Source organism: Lissotriton vulgaris, chromosome 7, assembly GCF_964263255.1.
Source record: "Lissotriton vulgaris chromosome 7, aLisVul1.2, whole genome shotgun sequence".
NCBI lineage: Eukaryota > Metazoa > Chordata > Amphibia > Caudata > Salamandridae > Lissotriton > Lissotriton vulgaris.
The window spans coordinates 933,446,601-933,465,533 of record NC_141695.1 but is presented as its reverse complement, the minus strand read 5'-3'; the positions used below and the strand labels follow the sequence as shown (position 1 = coordinate 933,465,533).

The window sequence follows — 18,933 nt, the reverse complement described above, 5'->3', positions numbered from 1 at the left end:
GTTCCTAACCTGAAGCTGGGTAATAACAAGCATCTGAATCTATGAAGTATCCAATACTCAAAAACAGAGAGTTATAAAAAAGACAATCAGAAAAGCAACATTTACTTTTCAGGGCAAAATCAACAACATGTCGAAAGCCTGAGCAGTGGAAGAAGAGCTAATAGCTTTCTAGATAATAGACTGCAATTTCAAATATCACATTTCAGGATTTTTTCTGGGCATCAAACTAATAGGTCACCATAAACTGTAACTAAATGCGTTTTTCACGTTTTGTGCTGTGAATCCATGTAGATGTACACGTAAGTTTGTCTGGAATGAAAACTTATTTTGACAAGTAGTGCAGAGAGACATACTTAGGAAAAATTTACTTTTCTCAAAATTATGCATATGGCATATACATATGCTACACATTAAAGGTTAGTCCTAGGGCCACCTTATTAAATTATAGAGAAATGTTAGTGTAAATGGTCATTATTAACGTCACAGAGAAAGAAAGACACACCAGGAAAAAAATGTCTTCTTTAATAGTAAATAAAAAATAAATGCTGATAAACAATTTTAAAATTACAAAATTAATCAAAATGTCGGTATTAATTCAGAGGGTACGTGACACATGATACAAATTCAGGGTAAGAGGAGAAGTGGGACTTCAATATGGACTGAGATAGTGGACATGTATTTACTTTTTCATAACAGAGCGTCATCCCAAACCTGGGGTTATAGGGTGTGCTCAATGGACAAGCCCAGAGTGTAGACATGCAGTGTAAGATGGCAGTAAAATTCTAAAATGTTATTGAATTGCAAAATTGTAATTGAGGAGCATTACATATTATTAACTTAATTTCAAAACATTTGTTGCGACTAGAAAACAGGGTTCACAATTCTATACTTGAAGTCCTGTGCAAACCATAAGCTATAGAGAAGTGTGTGCTGGATCAAAAGTACCATATGGCGAACAAAAAACACAATAGATCTGTGACTGTATAGAATATACAAGTCATAGAGTTGTGTGTACATTTGCTAAACAGTTGCAGCAGGCATCTAAGATGGAGTGTGTGCATTTGCTGCAGACCTGATTGGCAGGGTATATGTGCCTTTCACCTGTGTAAAATATGTGCAGAGAAGAATGGAGATACCTTGTTATTCTTCTCCACTCCAAAACCAATGCATTTGAGCTTGTTTAGAACCGACAGCTAACAAACTTCGCAAACTACCAGAACCCGAGCCTGCAAGCTCTGGTATGATATGCCTTAAACGATTGATGGGGCAGGTTTTCATTCAGCAGACAGAGTACTAATTTCTGGTGTGAACAAATGACCCATAAGGATCTTGTTAAAAATGATATTTAAAAAACAGAATACCAATGTAAATATTCACCTCAGATCAAACAAGCTCCCATAGTAAGAGAACTGAAGAACAGGAACGGCCATATAGCAATTGAAGTTCATAAACATGCTCGATTGTTTGACATTCTATAATTCCTGTTAATATTTAAGTCGAGAATCCTAATTTTCGTCATGAAGAACGGATTGAAGTGGAAGATGATGTAGCAGAGTCACAGCTCCCATTAAGTTTTATGCCACTCAATATTATGCCTCATTTTTACCTAGCTGAGTCCATGAAGCCACAGGTAAAGAATCCTCTTGCAGTTCAAGTCAGGAACAGACCAGATTTTCCATGACAGGAGCTTTAAGAAAAAGGAGAGGCAAGTTCTGGAACAGATAATTCCAAAAAGGACCTTTCATTAAAAAAAAAAAGGAAAAATACCCAGTTGTACACTTGGAAAGCCGGACAGCTTGACAAACTTGTTGAACTGGTCCAACAATCTGATCAACACCACAAGATGGACAAGGTGAGCGCATAGGGCAGCTTCCACCATCAATACCACCAATACAAGCAGGGCAGAACATCTGTTTCATACTGCTCCACTGATATCCGTGGGTTTTCTCTCTCCAGCAGAGACATCAGACCAGTGGTTGGGCAGTGGTCAAGTGGAAGTGAATAACACGAACTTCACGAAGTCTTCTTTACTCTTCTAGTCAATCGTTCATATCTCTACGTCACTCTCTTTATCATTGTCGTGGTCACCATCATAAAATTCATTAGCAGCTTCAGGCCTAAAATAAAAAGTACACCGAGATATGAGCAGAGACCACATAAATATTCAGCAAAAATCTCGGCAAATAACAATGGAATCTCCATTAACATAACATGTATTTGTAAAACACGTTCACCCAAGGATATCTTGGTGCTGAATAACAGATGTTTATTGTTACCCAACTCAATGGTACTCATTTTATCAACCTCAGAAGGATGAAAGGTCCTGCCGGGATTTGAACCTGTGACCATGAGGTCGAACACCGACTCCTGTTGCAGTAGTCCTCTAAGCTACCAGACCCCGGAATTGATTGTAAGAAATGCGTTACTTACCTGTAACTGCAGTTATCCAGTATTGGCGTCTTTCATAGATTCACATGCCTGAATCATTCCCTGTCGTCGGAATGGGAGTCCCCAGTACATAAATAAAGTAATGTCCCATAGACATACAGATAAATAGGACTAAAGGCCTCACATTAGTAACCTAACCATGTACTTTTGTAAAAAGAACCAAACTCTAGAAAAGAGCCAATCAGCTGTCACCTCCCTCTAGAACCCTCCTGGAAGGAGCCTATGTCCCTCAGATTTTCGTACGCACAATGCTAAGTAGGCGTAATACTGAAAGAAATAGGTGAGCCCTTCCAGGGGAGGCGGGAGGGTTGCATGTGAATCTATGAAAGACACCAATACCGGATAACTGCATTTACAGGTAAGTAACACATTTCTTATCCAGTAGTAAGGGTGTCTTTCATAGATTCACATGCCTGAATCAGAATAGCAAGCAATGAACAAAGGACATTTCGGATAGTATAAGATATACCAGTCATTAGATAACAACATATCAAACGACTAATCATGCATTTGCAAGCAGGAAATACTACCAAATTATACAATAGAGAAATGTGCATATATGAGAAGGATGGAGGGATGAAGAGAGGCTCACCTCTACTGAAACAGATGATGAAGTACTGCTTGCCCATCGCAGCATCCTTCATGAGTTCTGTATCCAGGCAGTAATGCCTAGTGAAGGTATGTGGCGACTTCCATGTTGCCGCTCTACAAATGTCTATGACCGGCACTCTTGCAAAAAGCGCCATGGATGTAGATATCGCCCTGGTAGAGTGGGCTCGTACTTTAGAGTGTAGGGGTTGCCCTGCTTGTTCATGACAAAATGAAATAGCTGCCGAAATCCAGCAGGAAATACTTTGTTTGGTGAGTGGAAGGCCCCTCCTGGCCCTACTGTAAGCCACGAATAGCTGATTCGACTTTCTGAAGGCTTTTGTCTTGTCGATCTAGAATTTCAGGCAACGTTCAAGATCCAGAGAGTGTAACGACCTTTCTGCTGCAGTACTGGGATTCAGGAAGAAAGAGCGCAAGACCACAGGTTCGTTGAGATGGAAGTCCGACTGGACTTTTGGAATAAAGTTTGGATTTGTCCGTAAAATTACTCTGTCCTGCTTGAATTGCAGAAAGGGATCCTGTATCGAGAAGGCTTGGAGCTCACTCACCCGCCTTGTAGAGGTGAGTGCAAGCAGGAGGGCTGTCTTCCAAGAGAGGTATTTCAGATCAGCCCTGTGTACTGGCTCAAAGGGATGCTTCATGAGCCGATTAAGACTGTGTTAAGGTGCCAGGTAGGTGGCAACATTTTCACAGGGGGAAAAGTCCTGTAGAGTCCTTTCAAAAATTGTTTGATCAATCTGTGAGACTAAAGAGAAGGACCCGTAGGAGATCTTCTGTAACGGGATATCGCAGCCAAGTGGACCCTGACGGAAGCATGAGCAAGGCCTGAGGTTGCCTAATGGAGAAGATAAGGCAATACTTGTTCCGGAGAGGAAGAGAAAGGATGTATCCCTTGAGCCTTACACCAGATGCAAAACCTCTTCCATTTCAAAGAGTATGTTTTGCTGGTACTATCCGCTCGTGCTCGAGCCAGGATGGCTCTACAGTCTGGCGGAACATTCAAATACCGAAGTTCTCTGAACTCAGGAGCCAAGCCGCTAATTTGATTGAAACTAGATTCGGATGATGGACTTGATGGTTGCTCATCGTGAGCAGAGACGGAAACTGTTTCAAGCGTGTTGGCGGTTCCAGATACAAGCAGTGGAGTTCCGTGAACCAATGTTGGCGTGGCCAAGTTGGGTCTATCAAAATGAGTGTACAAGGCTCCGCCTTTAATTTCCTGAGGACTCTGGGAATCATTGGAAATGGTGGAAAGGCGTACGCAAAGACGTTGCACCATGCAATCAAAAATGCATTCCCTAGAGACCCTTTCTGGGGATGCTAACTTGCGAAGTGTGGGCATCTGGCGTTGGATTTTGTGGCGAACAGTTCGATCCGAGGAGTGCCCCATCGTGAAAAGACTTGGTAGAGGATCGCTTGATCCAGTTCCCACTCGTGAGACGTTGTCCTCTGTCTCCTTAATGAGTCAGCGAGTACATTATCCATGCCTGGGACGTACTCCGCCCGAAGAAATATATTGTGTCCGATTAACCAGTTCAAGACTCTCTGCGACGCGTGAGAGAGTGTCAAAGAGCGAGTCCCTCCCTGTTTGTTGAGGTAGTGCATCGTCGTAGTGTTGTCTGTAAGGATGAGCACCAGGGAATTTTTGATTCTACGAAGAAAGGCCTGAAGGGCAAAGAAGATTGCCCGCAGTTCGAGGAGATTGATATGGAGCCCTTTTTCAAAGGGGGACCACTTTCCGCGTATTTTTAGCTCCTGGAGAAAAGCTCCCCAACCTTCCAAGGCGTTGTCTGTTGTGATGATATGCGATGCAGCTGGAAGCAGGAATGGTATGCCTTGAGAAAGGTTCTGAAAAGACATCCACCATTGCAGGGCCTTGACAATCTGAGGAGTCACTTTTATGAGATCTTCGAATGCCCCTGTGCATTGGACCCATTGCTTTGAGAGTGCCTCCTGGAGGGGGCGCATCCGCAGACAGCAGTGAGGTACTAAGAGGATACATGATGACCTCATCCCCATAAGGGATTTGAAAAGGCGGACTGTTAAGGTCTTCTTTGAAGCCACAAGAATAGCCAGTGCCAAAAGCTTGTCCTTCCTCTCTTGATATTGGAAGGCTTTCTTCAGACGTGTGTCGAGGATTGCACAAGAAAGTTGATGCGCTGAGAAGGTAGAAGGACTGATTTTTCCCGATTGAGCGCGAGTCCTAAACAATTGAAAAGCTGCAAACATGCGTTGGAAGACCTGGACGCGTCTTCTAAGGATGGAGCCTTGATCAGCCAGTCGTCCAGATATGGAAAGACTTGATGGTGGTGCTGTCTGAGATATGCAGCTACTGGGGAGAGACACTTTGTAAAGATGCGAGGTGCAGACTTGAGCCCGAAAAGCAGGACGCGAAATTGAAAGTGTCTGCCTGCCACTGCAAAGACCTGGACGCGTCTTCTAAGGATGGAGCCTTGATCAGCCAGTCGTCCAGATATGGAAAGGCTTGATGGTGGTGCTGTCTGAGATATGCAGCTACTGGGGAGAGACATTTTGTAAAGATGCGAGGTGCAGACTTGAGCCCGAAAGGCAGGACGCGAAATTGAAAGTGTCTGCCTGCCACTGCAAATCTTAAATATTTTTTGTGATTTCTGTGAATCGGGACATGGAAGTAAGCATCCTGAAGGTCCAGGGACACCATGTAATCTCCCCCCTCCAGGAGTTGCAAGACCTCCTGGATCGTACCCATGCGAAACAACTGCCTTTTCAGGAATTTATTGAGGGCTCTGAGGTCCAAAATCGGTCTCCACTTATTCTTTTTTTACTTAACTAAAGATAAGCGGGAATAAAATCCTTTCCCTCCCTGAGACAGAGGGACCTTCTCTATCGCCCTTTTCTGGAGCATAAGAGACTTCTCGGAGAAGCAGATGTAGATTTTGGTGAAGCATAGGGCGGGGAGGTGTCTGGGGAGGTATATGCATAAATTCCAAAGAATGGCCGAATTGAACTAATCTTAGAACCCAACGGTCCGGGGTCCTTTGCTTCCAATTTTTTATGAAATGGGAGATTTTCCCTCCAATCTGTAATGATGGAAATGAATCTGAGACTGGCTGAAGTGTAAGGTCATTGTCTACGTCCCTTGTTTTTTCATTGGCCTTTACCACAAAAGGACGTCTTGCCATAAGAGGATTGTTGACTATGTTGCTGGCGCTGTTGATACTGGGAACAATTCTGGCCTGAAGAATATGAAGACCGGTACTGGTAGTCCCCTCTATAAGAGGACTGTCCTCAACCTCTAGACCCATGAAAAGACTGACTTTTGTACTGGAGAGTGCCCAATGTCTCAACCGAATTATGGAACCCTCCAATGTCGCCGGGTGGTGATTCTGCGGGCGCAGGTACTAGAGATGTGGGAGAGGGAATGACATAGTCATCCCAGTCATCGTGGTTAGATTGAGTATCTTGTAGTTCTCCTTCATGCTGCTCTTCTTCCTCCTCCTCCTCATCAGTAGACAGAGGATGCGGCAGATCAATCCGCTCCGGCTGTACACTCAAAGGTGGGGGTTGTGGTCTTGGTGAGGGCGATACTGCGGACGTTTGAGGAGCAGGAGACTCTGGAAACCTCTGTTTATAGTCTTGTATGAGGTACCGCAAGTCCGAAACCAAAGAGGCTGGAAGGCAAACCATTGGAGGTGGTGGTGGATGATATTTCTCCTCCTGATCCCCTTCTTCGTCTGAACTCTGACATTTGACATGGAGCTACGAAGGGATTGTCGCCATCTGAAACATGTCCCCTTCATCTGAATCCTCCTCCTGAAGAAGACATGCTGGAGGCAGTGGCTGGACTCTGCTTGGCGATGTTAAAGCCGGTGTAATCGCCTTTTTTGTAATCTTCAAGTGCACATATGTGCTTTGCAGACCTGAATCCATCATAGTCGAAGAGCCCGTTGACTGTGTGGTCGCCTACGGCGGAGCGTCGACGGGTGTGGTAGCCGGATTCATCGTCAACGGGACCAACGTCGACGGTGGAGACATCACTGGAGACTTCGTCGACAACATCTTCGTCGACAGTGCCTTCGTCGACAGTGCCTTTGTCGACGGTGCCTTTGTCGACGGTGCCTTTGTCGACGGTGCCTTTGTCGACGGTGTCAACGATGTTGACTTTGTCGTCGAGGTCGTCGCAGATTCCGTCGTCTTCATGTGTATCGTCGACAACACAGTCTTACCTGCCGTCGACGATGGGGGCGTAGTCGTCGACGAGAACAAGGACATCGATGCCATCGACGTAGAAACAGTTGTCGTCGATGTTGATACAGACAAAGCAGTAGACATAGCTCTCCTCGACGATGAAAGCGTTGTGATGGAGTCGAAACAGGCTTTTTGAAGGTGGGAACTTCCTGAGAGGAAACCTTCGCAGAAGTAGCCTTGGAGAGAACCTCTGAAGACTTTTTTGACGTCTACTTTTGAGGAGGCACCGTATGGCTAGGAGAAGCCACCCTTGGTCTCTTTAGTGAAGATTTGGAAGAGACTGAAGAACCTTCACTTTCCTCAGAAGATTCTAGGTTGTCTCTGTCTTTTAGACTCTGGAGCCAGATTAAGAGGCGTCCCTCACGGTCTTTGAGGGTTTTAGTGGAAAAGGTAAGACATACCTTGCAGTCCTTGGAAGAATGGTCTGGATACAGGCAATACAGACAATCTTGATGTTTGTCATCTATATGCAGCCTTTTCTTTCCACAGGAACCACAGGACCTAAAAAGACCCTTGTTTGGTGTGTCAGCCATGATGATATCAGCAATCACAGATGGAACAGAATAAAATACCAAAGAACACTGGAAACCAGTTGTGAAGAAATAACTGAGCAGAGCTCAGAGGAGACTCCCTTAGCACAACGTTCGGTAGAAAATATGAGTGACTGAGGCACCTTCCAGGAGGGGTCTAGATGGAGGTGACAGCGGATTGGCTCTTTTCTAAAGTTTGGTCCTTTTTACAAAAAGACATGGTTAGGTTACTAATGTGAGCCCTTTAGGCCTATTTATCTATATGTCTATGGGACATTACTTTATTTATGTACCCGGGACTCCCATTCCGACGACAGGGAATGATTCAGGCATGTGAATCTATGAAAGACACCCCATATACTGGAAAACACTTAAGAGTCACTGTACTTTACAAGTAATTTATAGGGAACTTTCTATGTTCATCAATTTCTTCTTCTGTATTTTTAATGTGCTAAATGGTTGAAAAGCCATCCAGCACCTCTTGATATTGTAATTATCTCTGTCTACCGGGAGAGAGAATGCACCTTCAATGCAGCTGGCATTCTCTATTTAGTGAAAGAGTGATATAATACATTTTAATATGTGCAAAAGCAAGCCTCTACACTCCGCATGGTACAGAAATTAAAAGTAAATCAGGAAAAATAGAATTTTTAAATAAAGCAACTCTGAATCCGGCAAAATGTTCTACTATCCCCTTCCACTGTGGTCACAGCATCTATTTTCAGTGACACTATTTTACAGAAAGAAATTTAAAAAATGTACAAGCTTCTTTTCCCAGTCCCCCTCCCAAAAATACTAATAAAATGCAGCAGAAAGATTTTTGCTGGGCAACTTTAGAGTTGCTGGGAGCATTCAGAGACTTACAGGATCTAATATTAAGGAAGCTGGGTTGTGATCACAGTGGCAAACAACGATCAATATATAGGCATTAGCAAGCTGGTAACTGATTGTTAAAGTATGATTTTCAAAACTAAATCTTCTGTCTGAAGGCCTTTGGAGTTTTCTGCAAAGACTGACATTTTGTGAGAAGAAGAAATGGGGTAAACTTATCCTGGGGACATACAATGTAGAAGCTGAAAGAAAAAAGTTTCACACCTTTAACTATAGTATGGATTCACATGTTATGCATTATTTCGCCATCCAGACGTTTGACAGAAGTGGATCCCATCAACCGTAATCCCCCTTCTTTTTTTTTTGTTTTGAGCATCCACAAGAGGACCCATGTTGACTCGCTATGACATCGAAGGTGAAGAGGAGCTTCTGAGAGGGAATAAGGTGCGACTTCGGCACGTTGGTAAAGATCCCCAGCAAATGCAGGAGGTTGGCCGTAGTCCTGAGGTGGGAAACAACTGCCTGGGATGAGCCCGCCTTCAACAGCCACTCGTCGAGATAGGGGAAGACCGCCTGATCTGCGCAGATGAGCTGTGACCACCGCCATCACTTTCGTGAACACCCGAAGAGCGCTGGTAAGGCCGAAGGGGATCATGGTCAACTGAAAATACTCCTGCCCAACCATGAATCGCAGGTAACGCCAGTGGCCCGGCAGGATGGAGATATGAAAATAAGCGTTCTACAGGTCCAACGCTACCAACCATTCTTGTGGGTCTAGGACAGACAAGACTTGAGCAAGCATGAGCATCTTGAACTTCTCCTTCCAGAGGAAGCGATTGACGTTCCAAAGGTCTAAGATAGGACGCAGGCCCTTGTCCTTCTTTTGAAAACAAAAAGTAGTGGTAATAACAACCACAACCTACTTCTGTTGTCGGAACGTGCTCGATGGCCCCCTTGGCAAAGAGGGCCACAACTTCCTGCCGGAGAAGTGTCCAGTGATCCCCCAACATGTGGTGGCACTGTGGTGACATGGCTGGTGGGGTAGTCTCGAAGGGGAGGGAGTAGCTCCTTCGGACCAGTTGCAAAATCCACCGGTCCGACGTGATGGTGCGCCAGTGGTGGCGGTGATGGCAATCCTGCCATCCACTGGCGGTTGGTAGGCCTGAAACACAGAACTAGGAAGGTTTGGAGGCAGTGGCTGCAGGGGGGGGGTGATGGACTGACCCGCACACTGGCCCCGTGACACGCCTCTGCAGGTGCCACGTCCACTGCTGCGCTAAGACAGTTGCTGCGCAGGCCTGTGGCTTTGAAAAGAACATGCTTGGGTGCCCCTTCCTTGGCCACGAAAGGAGCGAAAAGCAGAAGCGGAAGGAGTGCGTGTGACCGAAAGGCCTAAGGACTTGGATGTAGCCCACGAGTTCTGCTTTATCGCCGAACAGGCGAGTGCAATCAAAGGGCATGTCTATCAAAGTGTTCTGAAAATCCCCAGAAAAGCCAGTCGTCCTCAGCCAAGCGTGACAGCGTAGCGCCACGGTCGTTGAAATCGCCCTGCTCAGCGAGTCAGCAGTGTCAAGACCACAACGGATGGTGAACTTTGCTGCATCTCTCCCCTCAGCAATAGCTTGGGAAAGAATTGTCCAGGCCTCCACACTTGCGCAATCGTATCCCACACAGAATGGGAGTAACGGCCCACGAGACATGCAGTGTTCACAGACAGCAGGCCTGAACTGGCGGTAGAGAAAAGCTTCCCAAATTGCTCCAGTTTCTTGGATTCCCTATCCGGAGGTGCTTAAGGGAATGCGCTTGGAGGTGCGGAATGGAATGCGCTTGGGGACGCAGAGGCTTGGACAACCAAGCTCTCGGGGTGGGGTGTTGAGAGAGGAAAACGGAGTCGCCCGGGCCGGCGATGGAGTCGGACCACACTCTTGACCACAGGAGCGAGCCCCTGTGTTGGGGCCTGAACCAGGTGCACAAAAGAATGTCTGAGAGTGCATTGTTAAAGGGCAGCAGCGGCTCCGTAGTAGTAGAAGCTGTCCGAAGCACCTCTGTCAGATTAGTCCTGACGGCCACAGTAGGAAGTTCGAGGTGGAGAGCCTTGGCTGCCCTACACAACACAATAGAATATGATCCACCCTCCTCCGTAGCCACAGTAGAAGGAGACATTGCACCAGGTTCCGGAGCATAATCCTGGTTATCTGCATCCCCCGGATCCTCATCCCAGTCCGGGTTTAACTCACATTGGGCTGCGAGAGGGTCCTCAGACCCCTCCCAGTCCTCCCCGCCCTCCATAGCCTGTGGAACAGACGGAGGTGGGTGGACAAAGGGAAAGAAATTCCCAAATGGCGTCGGAATCAGTGTCGGTCGACAGCCTTCCGGCACCTGTCCCCTGCCGGAGACGGCGTCGGCTGGGTTTGCGGCCAGTGGTGGCGATGTCGGTTGAGGTAGCACAGGGCCAACCGGCATGGATGGGAATCCAGACCTGGATCCACGGGGGTCCCTCGGTATCGATGCCGGAGTTGTCGACGACGTCGGGCCGGAGCCGGCGACATCGAAGAACGAGGACACCCAGCCAGGCCCACGGGCCGGACGGTCCAAAGATACATGCCATCGCTAAGAGGAACTCCTGCAGCTGGACCGGAGTCGCTGATGGACCCGGAAATGGTGTGTAGGCCATCGGCAACTGCATAGGCTTCGCTGGTCCCACAGGGGCGGTGCCACCTGCACCCATAGCCGCGTTGTGCTATTGACTAGGGGAAGGCAAAGAGCAACGGCGCTTCTTCGACTTCTTATGCTTCACCTTACCTGACTCTGGGTGCGAAGACTTCGAGTGATGGTGATGGCTAAGTGGACGGTCCCTCGACCTCATTCTGGACCGGGACCGTGAACAGCGCGGAACCGACTCACGGGCCTCCAGCCACGGGACCACCCAAGTAAAGTTTTCAGAGCCATTGCCCGGCAGTGGGGGCATGATTTGGAGTCGTGGTCGCGCCCTAGACAGTAGAGACATTCACAGAGTGGGTCCGTCACCGACATCGTGCGGGGACAGGCCGCACAGGACTTCAAACCAGGCATCCCTAAGCACCTGTAGATTGATTATATACTTGAAAACAGAGACAGAAAGTCCCCAAAAACTCAGTCAAAAAATCACTGACAGCTCTTTGCGGATCTGCGCCTGCTGGCGCTGAAAAAGAAAGAACTGATGTCAGCGCACGTGGGTGCGTCTAAGTAGCTCCAGCGACGTCATCTCGGTGAATACGACGCCAGCGACGTACGCGGAGCCGTGCGACGACGCCTACCAACACGCAGGGGTACTGCTGACGAAAAAACTTTCCGGATCCAGTCTGACGCCTGGGGATATTCTAAGGTAAGGAATCTATCACTAACGTGTCTCTTTCAGAATTGCCTTTTAACACATTAATACCCCTATCTGGTCAACTAAGGTACCCAAACTCTAGGTCTTTAGGAGCCAGGTAAAGGCTGGCTGGTTCAAAGGGACACACCTTGCCTTCAACAAGTTTAGGAGGTTTTGGAAAACACATTTTTATCATTCTGTTGGTTATTTTTTGCATTAGGTCTAAGCTCTGTAGTGGGCTCACCATACAGGGTACTATCAGAATCATCATCATGTTTGTCTGCTTGAATGTGCTCATCATTACTAGTATCAGAAGGATCAGTGGAAAGGCACTGGCAAATGTTCCTGACCAGTCTTTCGACAGAACATTTGCATGTAACTGTTGTCCTGGCACAACGGTAAGACAATTTTTTGAACACTCTCGTGGTGACTTTATCACCGAGGTGAAGTCTTTGAAGTGGCAATGAGGTTTTCCTGCCACAAACCCAATATTTTTTGTGGATCTTGTTCACAGGAATATGGAAGTAGGCATCTCTCAAATGAGTAGTCACCATGTAGTCTAACATCTGTAACAGTGGGATCACTTTCTGTAGTAAGTATAAAAATTTTACATTTCTGTGCCGTGACAAATTTGTTGAGTAATCTTAAGTCCATTATTGGCTTCAAAGTCAGGTTCTATTTCAAGACAAGGGAGTATAGAGAGAAAACTACCAGACTGTATTCCTCCTTTGGTACTTTCTTTATTGGGCCCTTTTAAGGTCGAGCCTGTAACAGCGTGCATGCGCTGTCCTGGCGAAGACTTCATGTAGGGGCTTCTAAAACTAACCTAAGAATCGCACATGCTTGTGCATGTGCTTTTCGTTTTGACCCACACTATTGGCCTTTGCGTGCTTCTTATTAACAAAGACAGCACGCAATTTGCCAAAGTGGGGCGCATTGCTCTGCCCATGGCCTATTGGTGTTGGTTACCCGCACGGCTGCCATGTGGTTTCAATTATCGTGCCCAGACACAGGTGCGATTATTGAAACCAGATGTCTCGCTGTGTCGCGCGCGCGCGCATGCACCACTCGTTTCTTTGGGAAACGGCTTGCATTTTTAAGGAAGTGAGGCTTCTGCGCTCTGATGTACTTTGCGTCTCAGTTGTAAAATTGCACAGCAAATGCCATCGGTATGCACAGTTTTTACCCCAACACCCCCCCTGATGTAGCACTGCCAGGTGCCAGGCACCACACGTACAATCTTCTTTGCTCCCGGAAAGGCGTACAACAAACCACAACTCCACTCGTGACGAAAAGCGTCTTCGAGCGAGTGCCGCCTTGGAAATTCCAACGTGCAGAACCGTTGACATTGCGCGTTCTCTTCGGTGGCAAATAGATCTAACCAAGGCTCTCCCTACTGCAGCAAGAGACCTTGCGCCACGTCAGAGTTCAGACGCCATTTGTGAATCATCATGCACCGGCGGCTGAGTTCGTCCGCCCTGGCGTTTAGAGAACCTGCCAGGTGTTGAACCAGCAGGGTCATGCCCTGACGTTCCAGCCACTGCCAGAGGCGCAGAGCCTCCTGGCAGTGGGTCCACGACCCCACCCCGCCCTGTTTGTTGCAGTACCACATGGCAGTGGTGTTGTCCGTGAACACCTGCACTACACTCCCCCTGACAGAGGGGAGGAATGCCTTCAGTGCTAGATGAATCGCCCGCAGCTCCAAAAGGTTGATATGGAGCCGGGACTCCGCCGGAGACCAGAGGCCTCTGATCTCCACCTCTCCCATGTGGTCTCCCCAGCCCTGGAGGGACGCGTCCGTCACAACTACATGCTCCGGTTGGGGAAGGGAGAGGGATCTGCCGCTGACCCAATCGCGGTCCGTGAGCCACCACTGCAGCTGTCTCGCAGTGCCCTCCGAGATCAGGACATGGTCGGACAGGTTGCCCTAATGCTGGGCCCACTGAAACTTCAGGTCCCACTGCAGAGCCCGCATCTGCCACCGGGCGTGATAGACCAGAAGGATGCAGGAGGCCAACAGCCCATGAAGCTGCAGCGTCAACCTGACCGAGACTCGGGATAAAGGCTGAAAGATTATCATCGGAGCCTGATTATCCTGTAACCGCTGTTCGGGAGGTTAAACTCAAAACTGTGCTGAGTCGAGAACCGCTCTGATGAAGAGGAGCTTCTGAGAGGGGCACAGGTGTGACTTCGGCACATTGATGGAGAACCCCAGCTGTTGCAGGAGGTCTGCAGTCGTCTGGAGGTGGCGGACAACTGTCTGGGGCGAGCCCGCCTTCAACAACCAGTCATCGAGGTAGGGGAAGACAAACCCCTAACCTGTGCAGATGAGCTGCGACCACCGCCATCATCTTCGTTAACACCTGTAGGGCGCTGGTAAGGCCGAAGGGGAGCACGGTAAACTGAAAGTGCTTGTGGCCTACCGTGAACCACAGGTAGCGCCGATGGGCCGGCAGGACGGGAATGTGGAAATAAGCGTCCTGTAAGTCCAACGCTACCATCCAGTCTCCTGGGTCCAGGGCAGTTAAGACCTGAGCCAGTGTCAGCATTTTGGAGCAAGCCGTTGACGTTCCGTAGATCCAAGATAGGGCGTAGGCCCCCTTTGCCCTTCTTGTGTACCAGAAAGTAGTGGGAGTAACAACCACACCCTACTTCTGGCCCAGGAACGCGCTCGATGGCCCTCTTGGCCAAGAGGGCCGTAACTTCCTCTTGCAGAAGTCGCAAGTGATCCCCTGACACGCGGTGGTACTGCGGTGGCATGGCTGGAGGGGTCGCCTCGAAGGGGAAGGAGTAGCTCCATCGAACGATTTTCAGCACCCACCTGTCCGAGGTGACAGTGCGCCAGTGGAAGTGGTGATGGCGAACCCTGCCCCCCACTGGCGTCACATGGGCCTGAAAGCACGGACTAGGAGGCTTTAGAGGCAGATGCTGCGGTGGAAGGTGTGGACTGGCCTGGCCGTTGTCCCCGACCGCCGCCACGGCGGTTTCCACGGCCACCACCGCGTTGGAAATTACACTGCGGTGCGTGGTTGGCAGCACGTGTGGGGGCGCCCCTTCCTTGGCCACGAAAGGAGCGAAAGGCACCCGTTTGCTGGCACGGGGCCGAGCGGTCCAAGGACTTTGCCGTAGCCCTGGAGTCCTTAAAGCGCTCAAGCGCATGGTCTGCCTTGTCGCCAAAAAGGCGACGGCCATCAAACGGCATGTCCATGAGAGTATTCTGGACATCGGCAGAAAAGTTGGCGGACCTCAACCAGGCGTGGCGACGAATAACCACCGTTGTTGCCATCGCTCTGCCCAGTCAGTCGGAGGTATCCAGCCCACACCGGATGGAAAACCGTGCTGCATCTCGACCCTCTGCAAGGGCTTGGGTGAGTTTAGCCTTGATCTCCGCCGGGCATTCTGGCAGCACGTTCGCGACCGTGTCCCACAGAGAGTGGGTGTAGCAGCCCAAGAGGCATGCGGTGTTGGAAGACAGCAGTCCCAAACTCAGGGAGGAGAATTCCTTTTTCCCGTATTGCTCGTACCTCTTGAATTCTCTATCGGGCGGAGCCGTCGGGAATGCGGACTGGGAGTTGGAGGCCTGGATGACCAGGCTCTCGGGGGTGGAATGGGTGGAAAGGAAACAAGTGTCGCCCGGAGCCAGGCGGTGGCGCCTGGCCACGTTCCTATCTACAGGCGGACCTGTAGCGGGCCTGGACCAATTGCCCAAAAAGAACGTCTGTCAAGGCCCCATTAAACGGCAGCAGAGGCTCAGCCGAGCTTGACTGCGGTTTAAGGACCTCAGTGAGGAGGTTAGTCCTCGCGGCCGCGACAGGGAGCTCAAGGCCCAAGGTCTAGGCTGCCCGCGTCAGCACCACACTGTAGGTTGCCCCCTCCTCTGTAGCCACGGAAGGAGGGGAGAGAAAACCAGTGTCTGGCGAAGTGTCCATTCCCAAGTTCACCTGTCCAGTCCTGCTGGGACTGACAATCACGACAATGCCGAAGGCCGCGCTGGAGGAAACACTCTAGGGACCGGCGCCGGTGAGGTCGTCAGGTCAACCCGCGACAAGCCGGAGGTGGATCCAGCGGGCCCTGCGGTGCCGGGCCCGAAGGCGCCGGCGGCGTCGGGGCTGAAGCACCCGACCCGCTGGGGCCCCCAGACGGGTCCGCTGGGCCCGAAGGCGCCGCGGAGCCCGTCGGAGGAGAGAGCGACCTCATGGCCATGAGGAAACACTCAATCTCCTCCGGCGTCGCGTCCTGCCCAGGGACCGGAGGGTATGAAGCAGGCCGCGACGCCCACGACTCCGACGGAGCCGCGTGGGCGGTGTCACCCGAACCCCCGGCCACGTTGCGTGAGCGTTGAGGGGAGTCGGAAGAGCGATGATGCCTCTTCGACTTCTTGTGCTTACCCGACGACTTCGAGCCCGAAGACAGATGGTGACTCCCGGAGCTATGATGACTCCGATCCTGCGGCCAGTCCCTCGACCTCCGTCCGGAAAGGGACCTCTCACGGCGCGGGGCCGACTGCCGGAGCTCGAGCCGCTTGCCGGACCGCTCAAGCCTAGCTTTTGACGTCAGTGCTCGGCAGTCGGGGCAGGCCTTGTCGTCGTGGTCGAAGCAGAGACAGTGAAGGCACCGGCGGTGAGGATCGGTCACCGACAGTCGGTCGCAGTCCTCACAGGGTTTAAATCCAGGCATCCCTACCGGCACCGTTCGGAGTCGAGAAGACTTCGAAAAATTATCAAAAAGGATTGAAAAGGTTAGTCAAAAATGGACTATGGGTACCACTTTTTCCGGATCAGCGCTTGCTGGCGCGGAAAAAAGAACTGGTGTAAGCGCGCGAGGGCGGCATCTAAGTATTCCAGCGACGTCATTCTGGCGCTAACGACGACGGACGCGAAGCCGCAGACGACGCCTACCGACGCGCAAGGGTACTGCTACGCAAAAGTTTCCGGATCCAGACTGACGCCTGGGGATATTCTAAGGTAAGGAATCTAATACTAACCTGTTTCTTTCAGATCACAACTTTTTTTCCACCCATTCCTTTATCACGTTTTTTCGTGGTAAAGGAATGCGTGTTTGAAAAAAAAGGTGGAGAAGTGTGGCTCAATGGTTAGAGCGGCAGACCCTGATGCAGAGGTCTAGCCCGGGACCAGGGTTCAATTCCCCGCCTCGGCGGGTCTTGGGATCAAAATTCCACGGACCTGATAATGCTCGCCTCAGTGTCTATTCTAATCATAGAGTCCCACTCTGCAACTCTGGGCAATAGCTTGCTTAATCTCCACAATGGCCCCCACAACACTAAGGATGCCTGGCCTCCACCCTGGGGGTGCCCAGGAGTGGACGCCTCACAGGGAAAGCCAGGACGGGTTCCACAGCAGTATTCGTACAAGCGCCTTGAGACCCTTGCGGGTGAGTAGTGCGCTATAAAAGTATCAATTTACATTTACAATGTATTAATTTACATTTACATCTAATACCCAGATCCCCCACCCCTTAAAAACTAACTACACCCACCCTAAAAATACCCTCACAAACCTTGGGCTATGCTGCTGCTAAATTCTACTTTGTCCTCCTATAAATTGCTCCTCCTGTTTTGCGCGCTATCTGTAGCCCTTTCCGTGAGGTGCAGTTCGTCTCCACTCCTACTTTTGTGGGAGTGGGTCACTACTGTGAGATACACCAAACGCACCTAAATGCCTAGTCTTCCCTTGATGAAACTGCACTCCCCGAATATTCAGACCTGGGGTCCCTGCTTTAGCCTGGCGCTGCTGCAGGGTCATCCGTTCCCGTGGGAGTTGGGGTGTGTGCTTCTGTTTGTGTTTGATAGCACCTCCTTCCTCCCCCGCAAGAGGACCATGCATGACAGCTTGGTTTTCCGCCCTCACCTTCTGACACCGCCCCCAGAACAAATGCTGGCATGTTCATAATCCAGCACAACAAAGTGCGACACAATCGGGCACAGCGCTGCCACACTCACCCTCTCTGGCGAACCACGGCAATTAATTTACAACAATCATTTATAAGATTTAGAATAATAATAATATTATAATAATTATTTTAATATAATAATTATTATAATAATTGGCAATAATGGACTTCAGACAATAAAAATAAAAAACAATAAACTGCACCTGTGTACAAACGCTGACTGCGGAGAATCCAAGGAACGAATAGGCATTGAACTAATGATGCCACAAGAATGTGAAGCCTTTTCAGTCTGCTGTTTCCATGTTTCCCAAAGGCGTCGGGGCGGAGAATAGTGACGTGCCTTAACAGCAAGTACGGGGGGCAGAGATTAATGTGAGGAATGGAGTGACGTACAGTCTGAAAATTGTTAGGAGAAGTTGTGGTTCAGGGCATCGTTGATTGGAACTTTGTTGTTCAGGATTTTTCGTTGTTTGGACTTCGTTGTTCAGGTAAGTCGTAACTAAACCTTTGTTTAGGATATTTCCCGTGAGGGAGCCCACTCAGCCCAATGGATCATAGCAGACCCCACCCCTTTCTCATTATCTTAAAATCCTCCTCCTGGGCAGGCTCGCTCCCCCCCTTAACCTTGTAATTAGACCATTTACTGCCTCTTCTTTAAATTGCGGAAATGAGGGCCTCTTGCCCCTACCCTCCCCACCCCCTTGCTCCCACTTTTGTCTCACTCTAACCCGACTCTGGTATTATGTGTTTTTACATGTGCCACGTTGCTTCACACCAGGACAAAGTCTATTTAAAAAATGTTTTGGGGTACTCCAAGAAGTTTAAACAATCTGCCCAAGATCACAGAAGGGTGATCACGCCAAAATCAGACTCTTAGTCCCCCCTGCCCCTCAGATCGAAAATCGGCAACTTTGAGCACAAGGTCCTGTTCAGTCCCCCTTCGTCCTCGATATTGCCTACAGTTGACTCCCGTAATAACCTTGTGCTCCTAAACCCCATTTACTAATCTGCCACTCCTAAATCGAG

General features: G+C 49.3%; 1 protein-coding gene across 2 annotated transcripts in view; it reads right to left on the bottom strand.

Moving 5' to 3' along the window:
• Positions 1 to 505: 505 nt before the first annotated feature.
• HDAC3 (histone deacetylase 3) overlaps positions 506 to 18,933 on the bottom strand; it is a 277,173-nt gene continuing 258,745 nt past the window's right edge. For both annotated transcript variants that reach the window (XM_086931362.1, XM_086931363.1), the window contains one exon: positions 506 to 2,117. In XM_086931362.1, the coding sequence (XP_086787488.1) occupies positions 2,048 to 2,117 (70 nt within the window). In that variant the 3' untranslated portion in view covers positions 506 to 2,047. The remainder of the gene's footprint in view (positions 2,118 to 18,933) is intronic.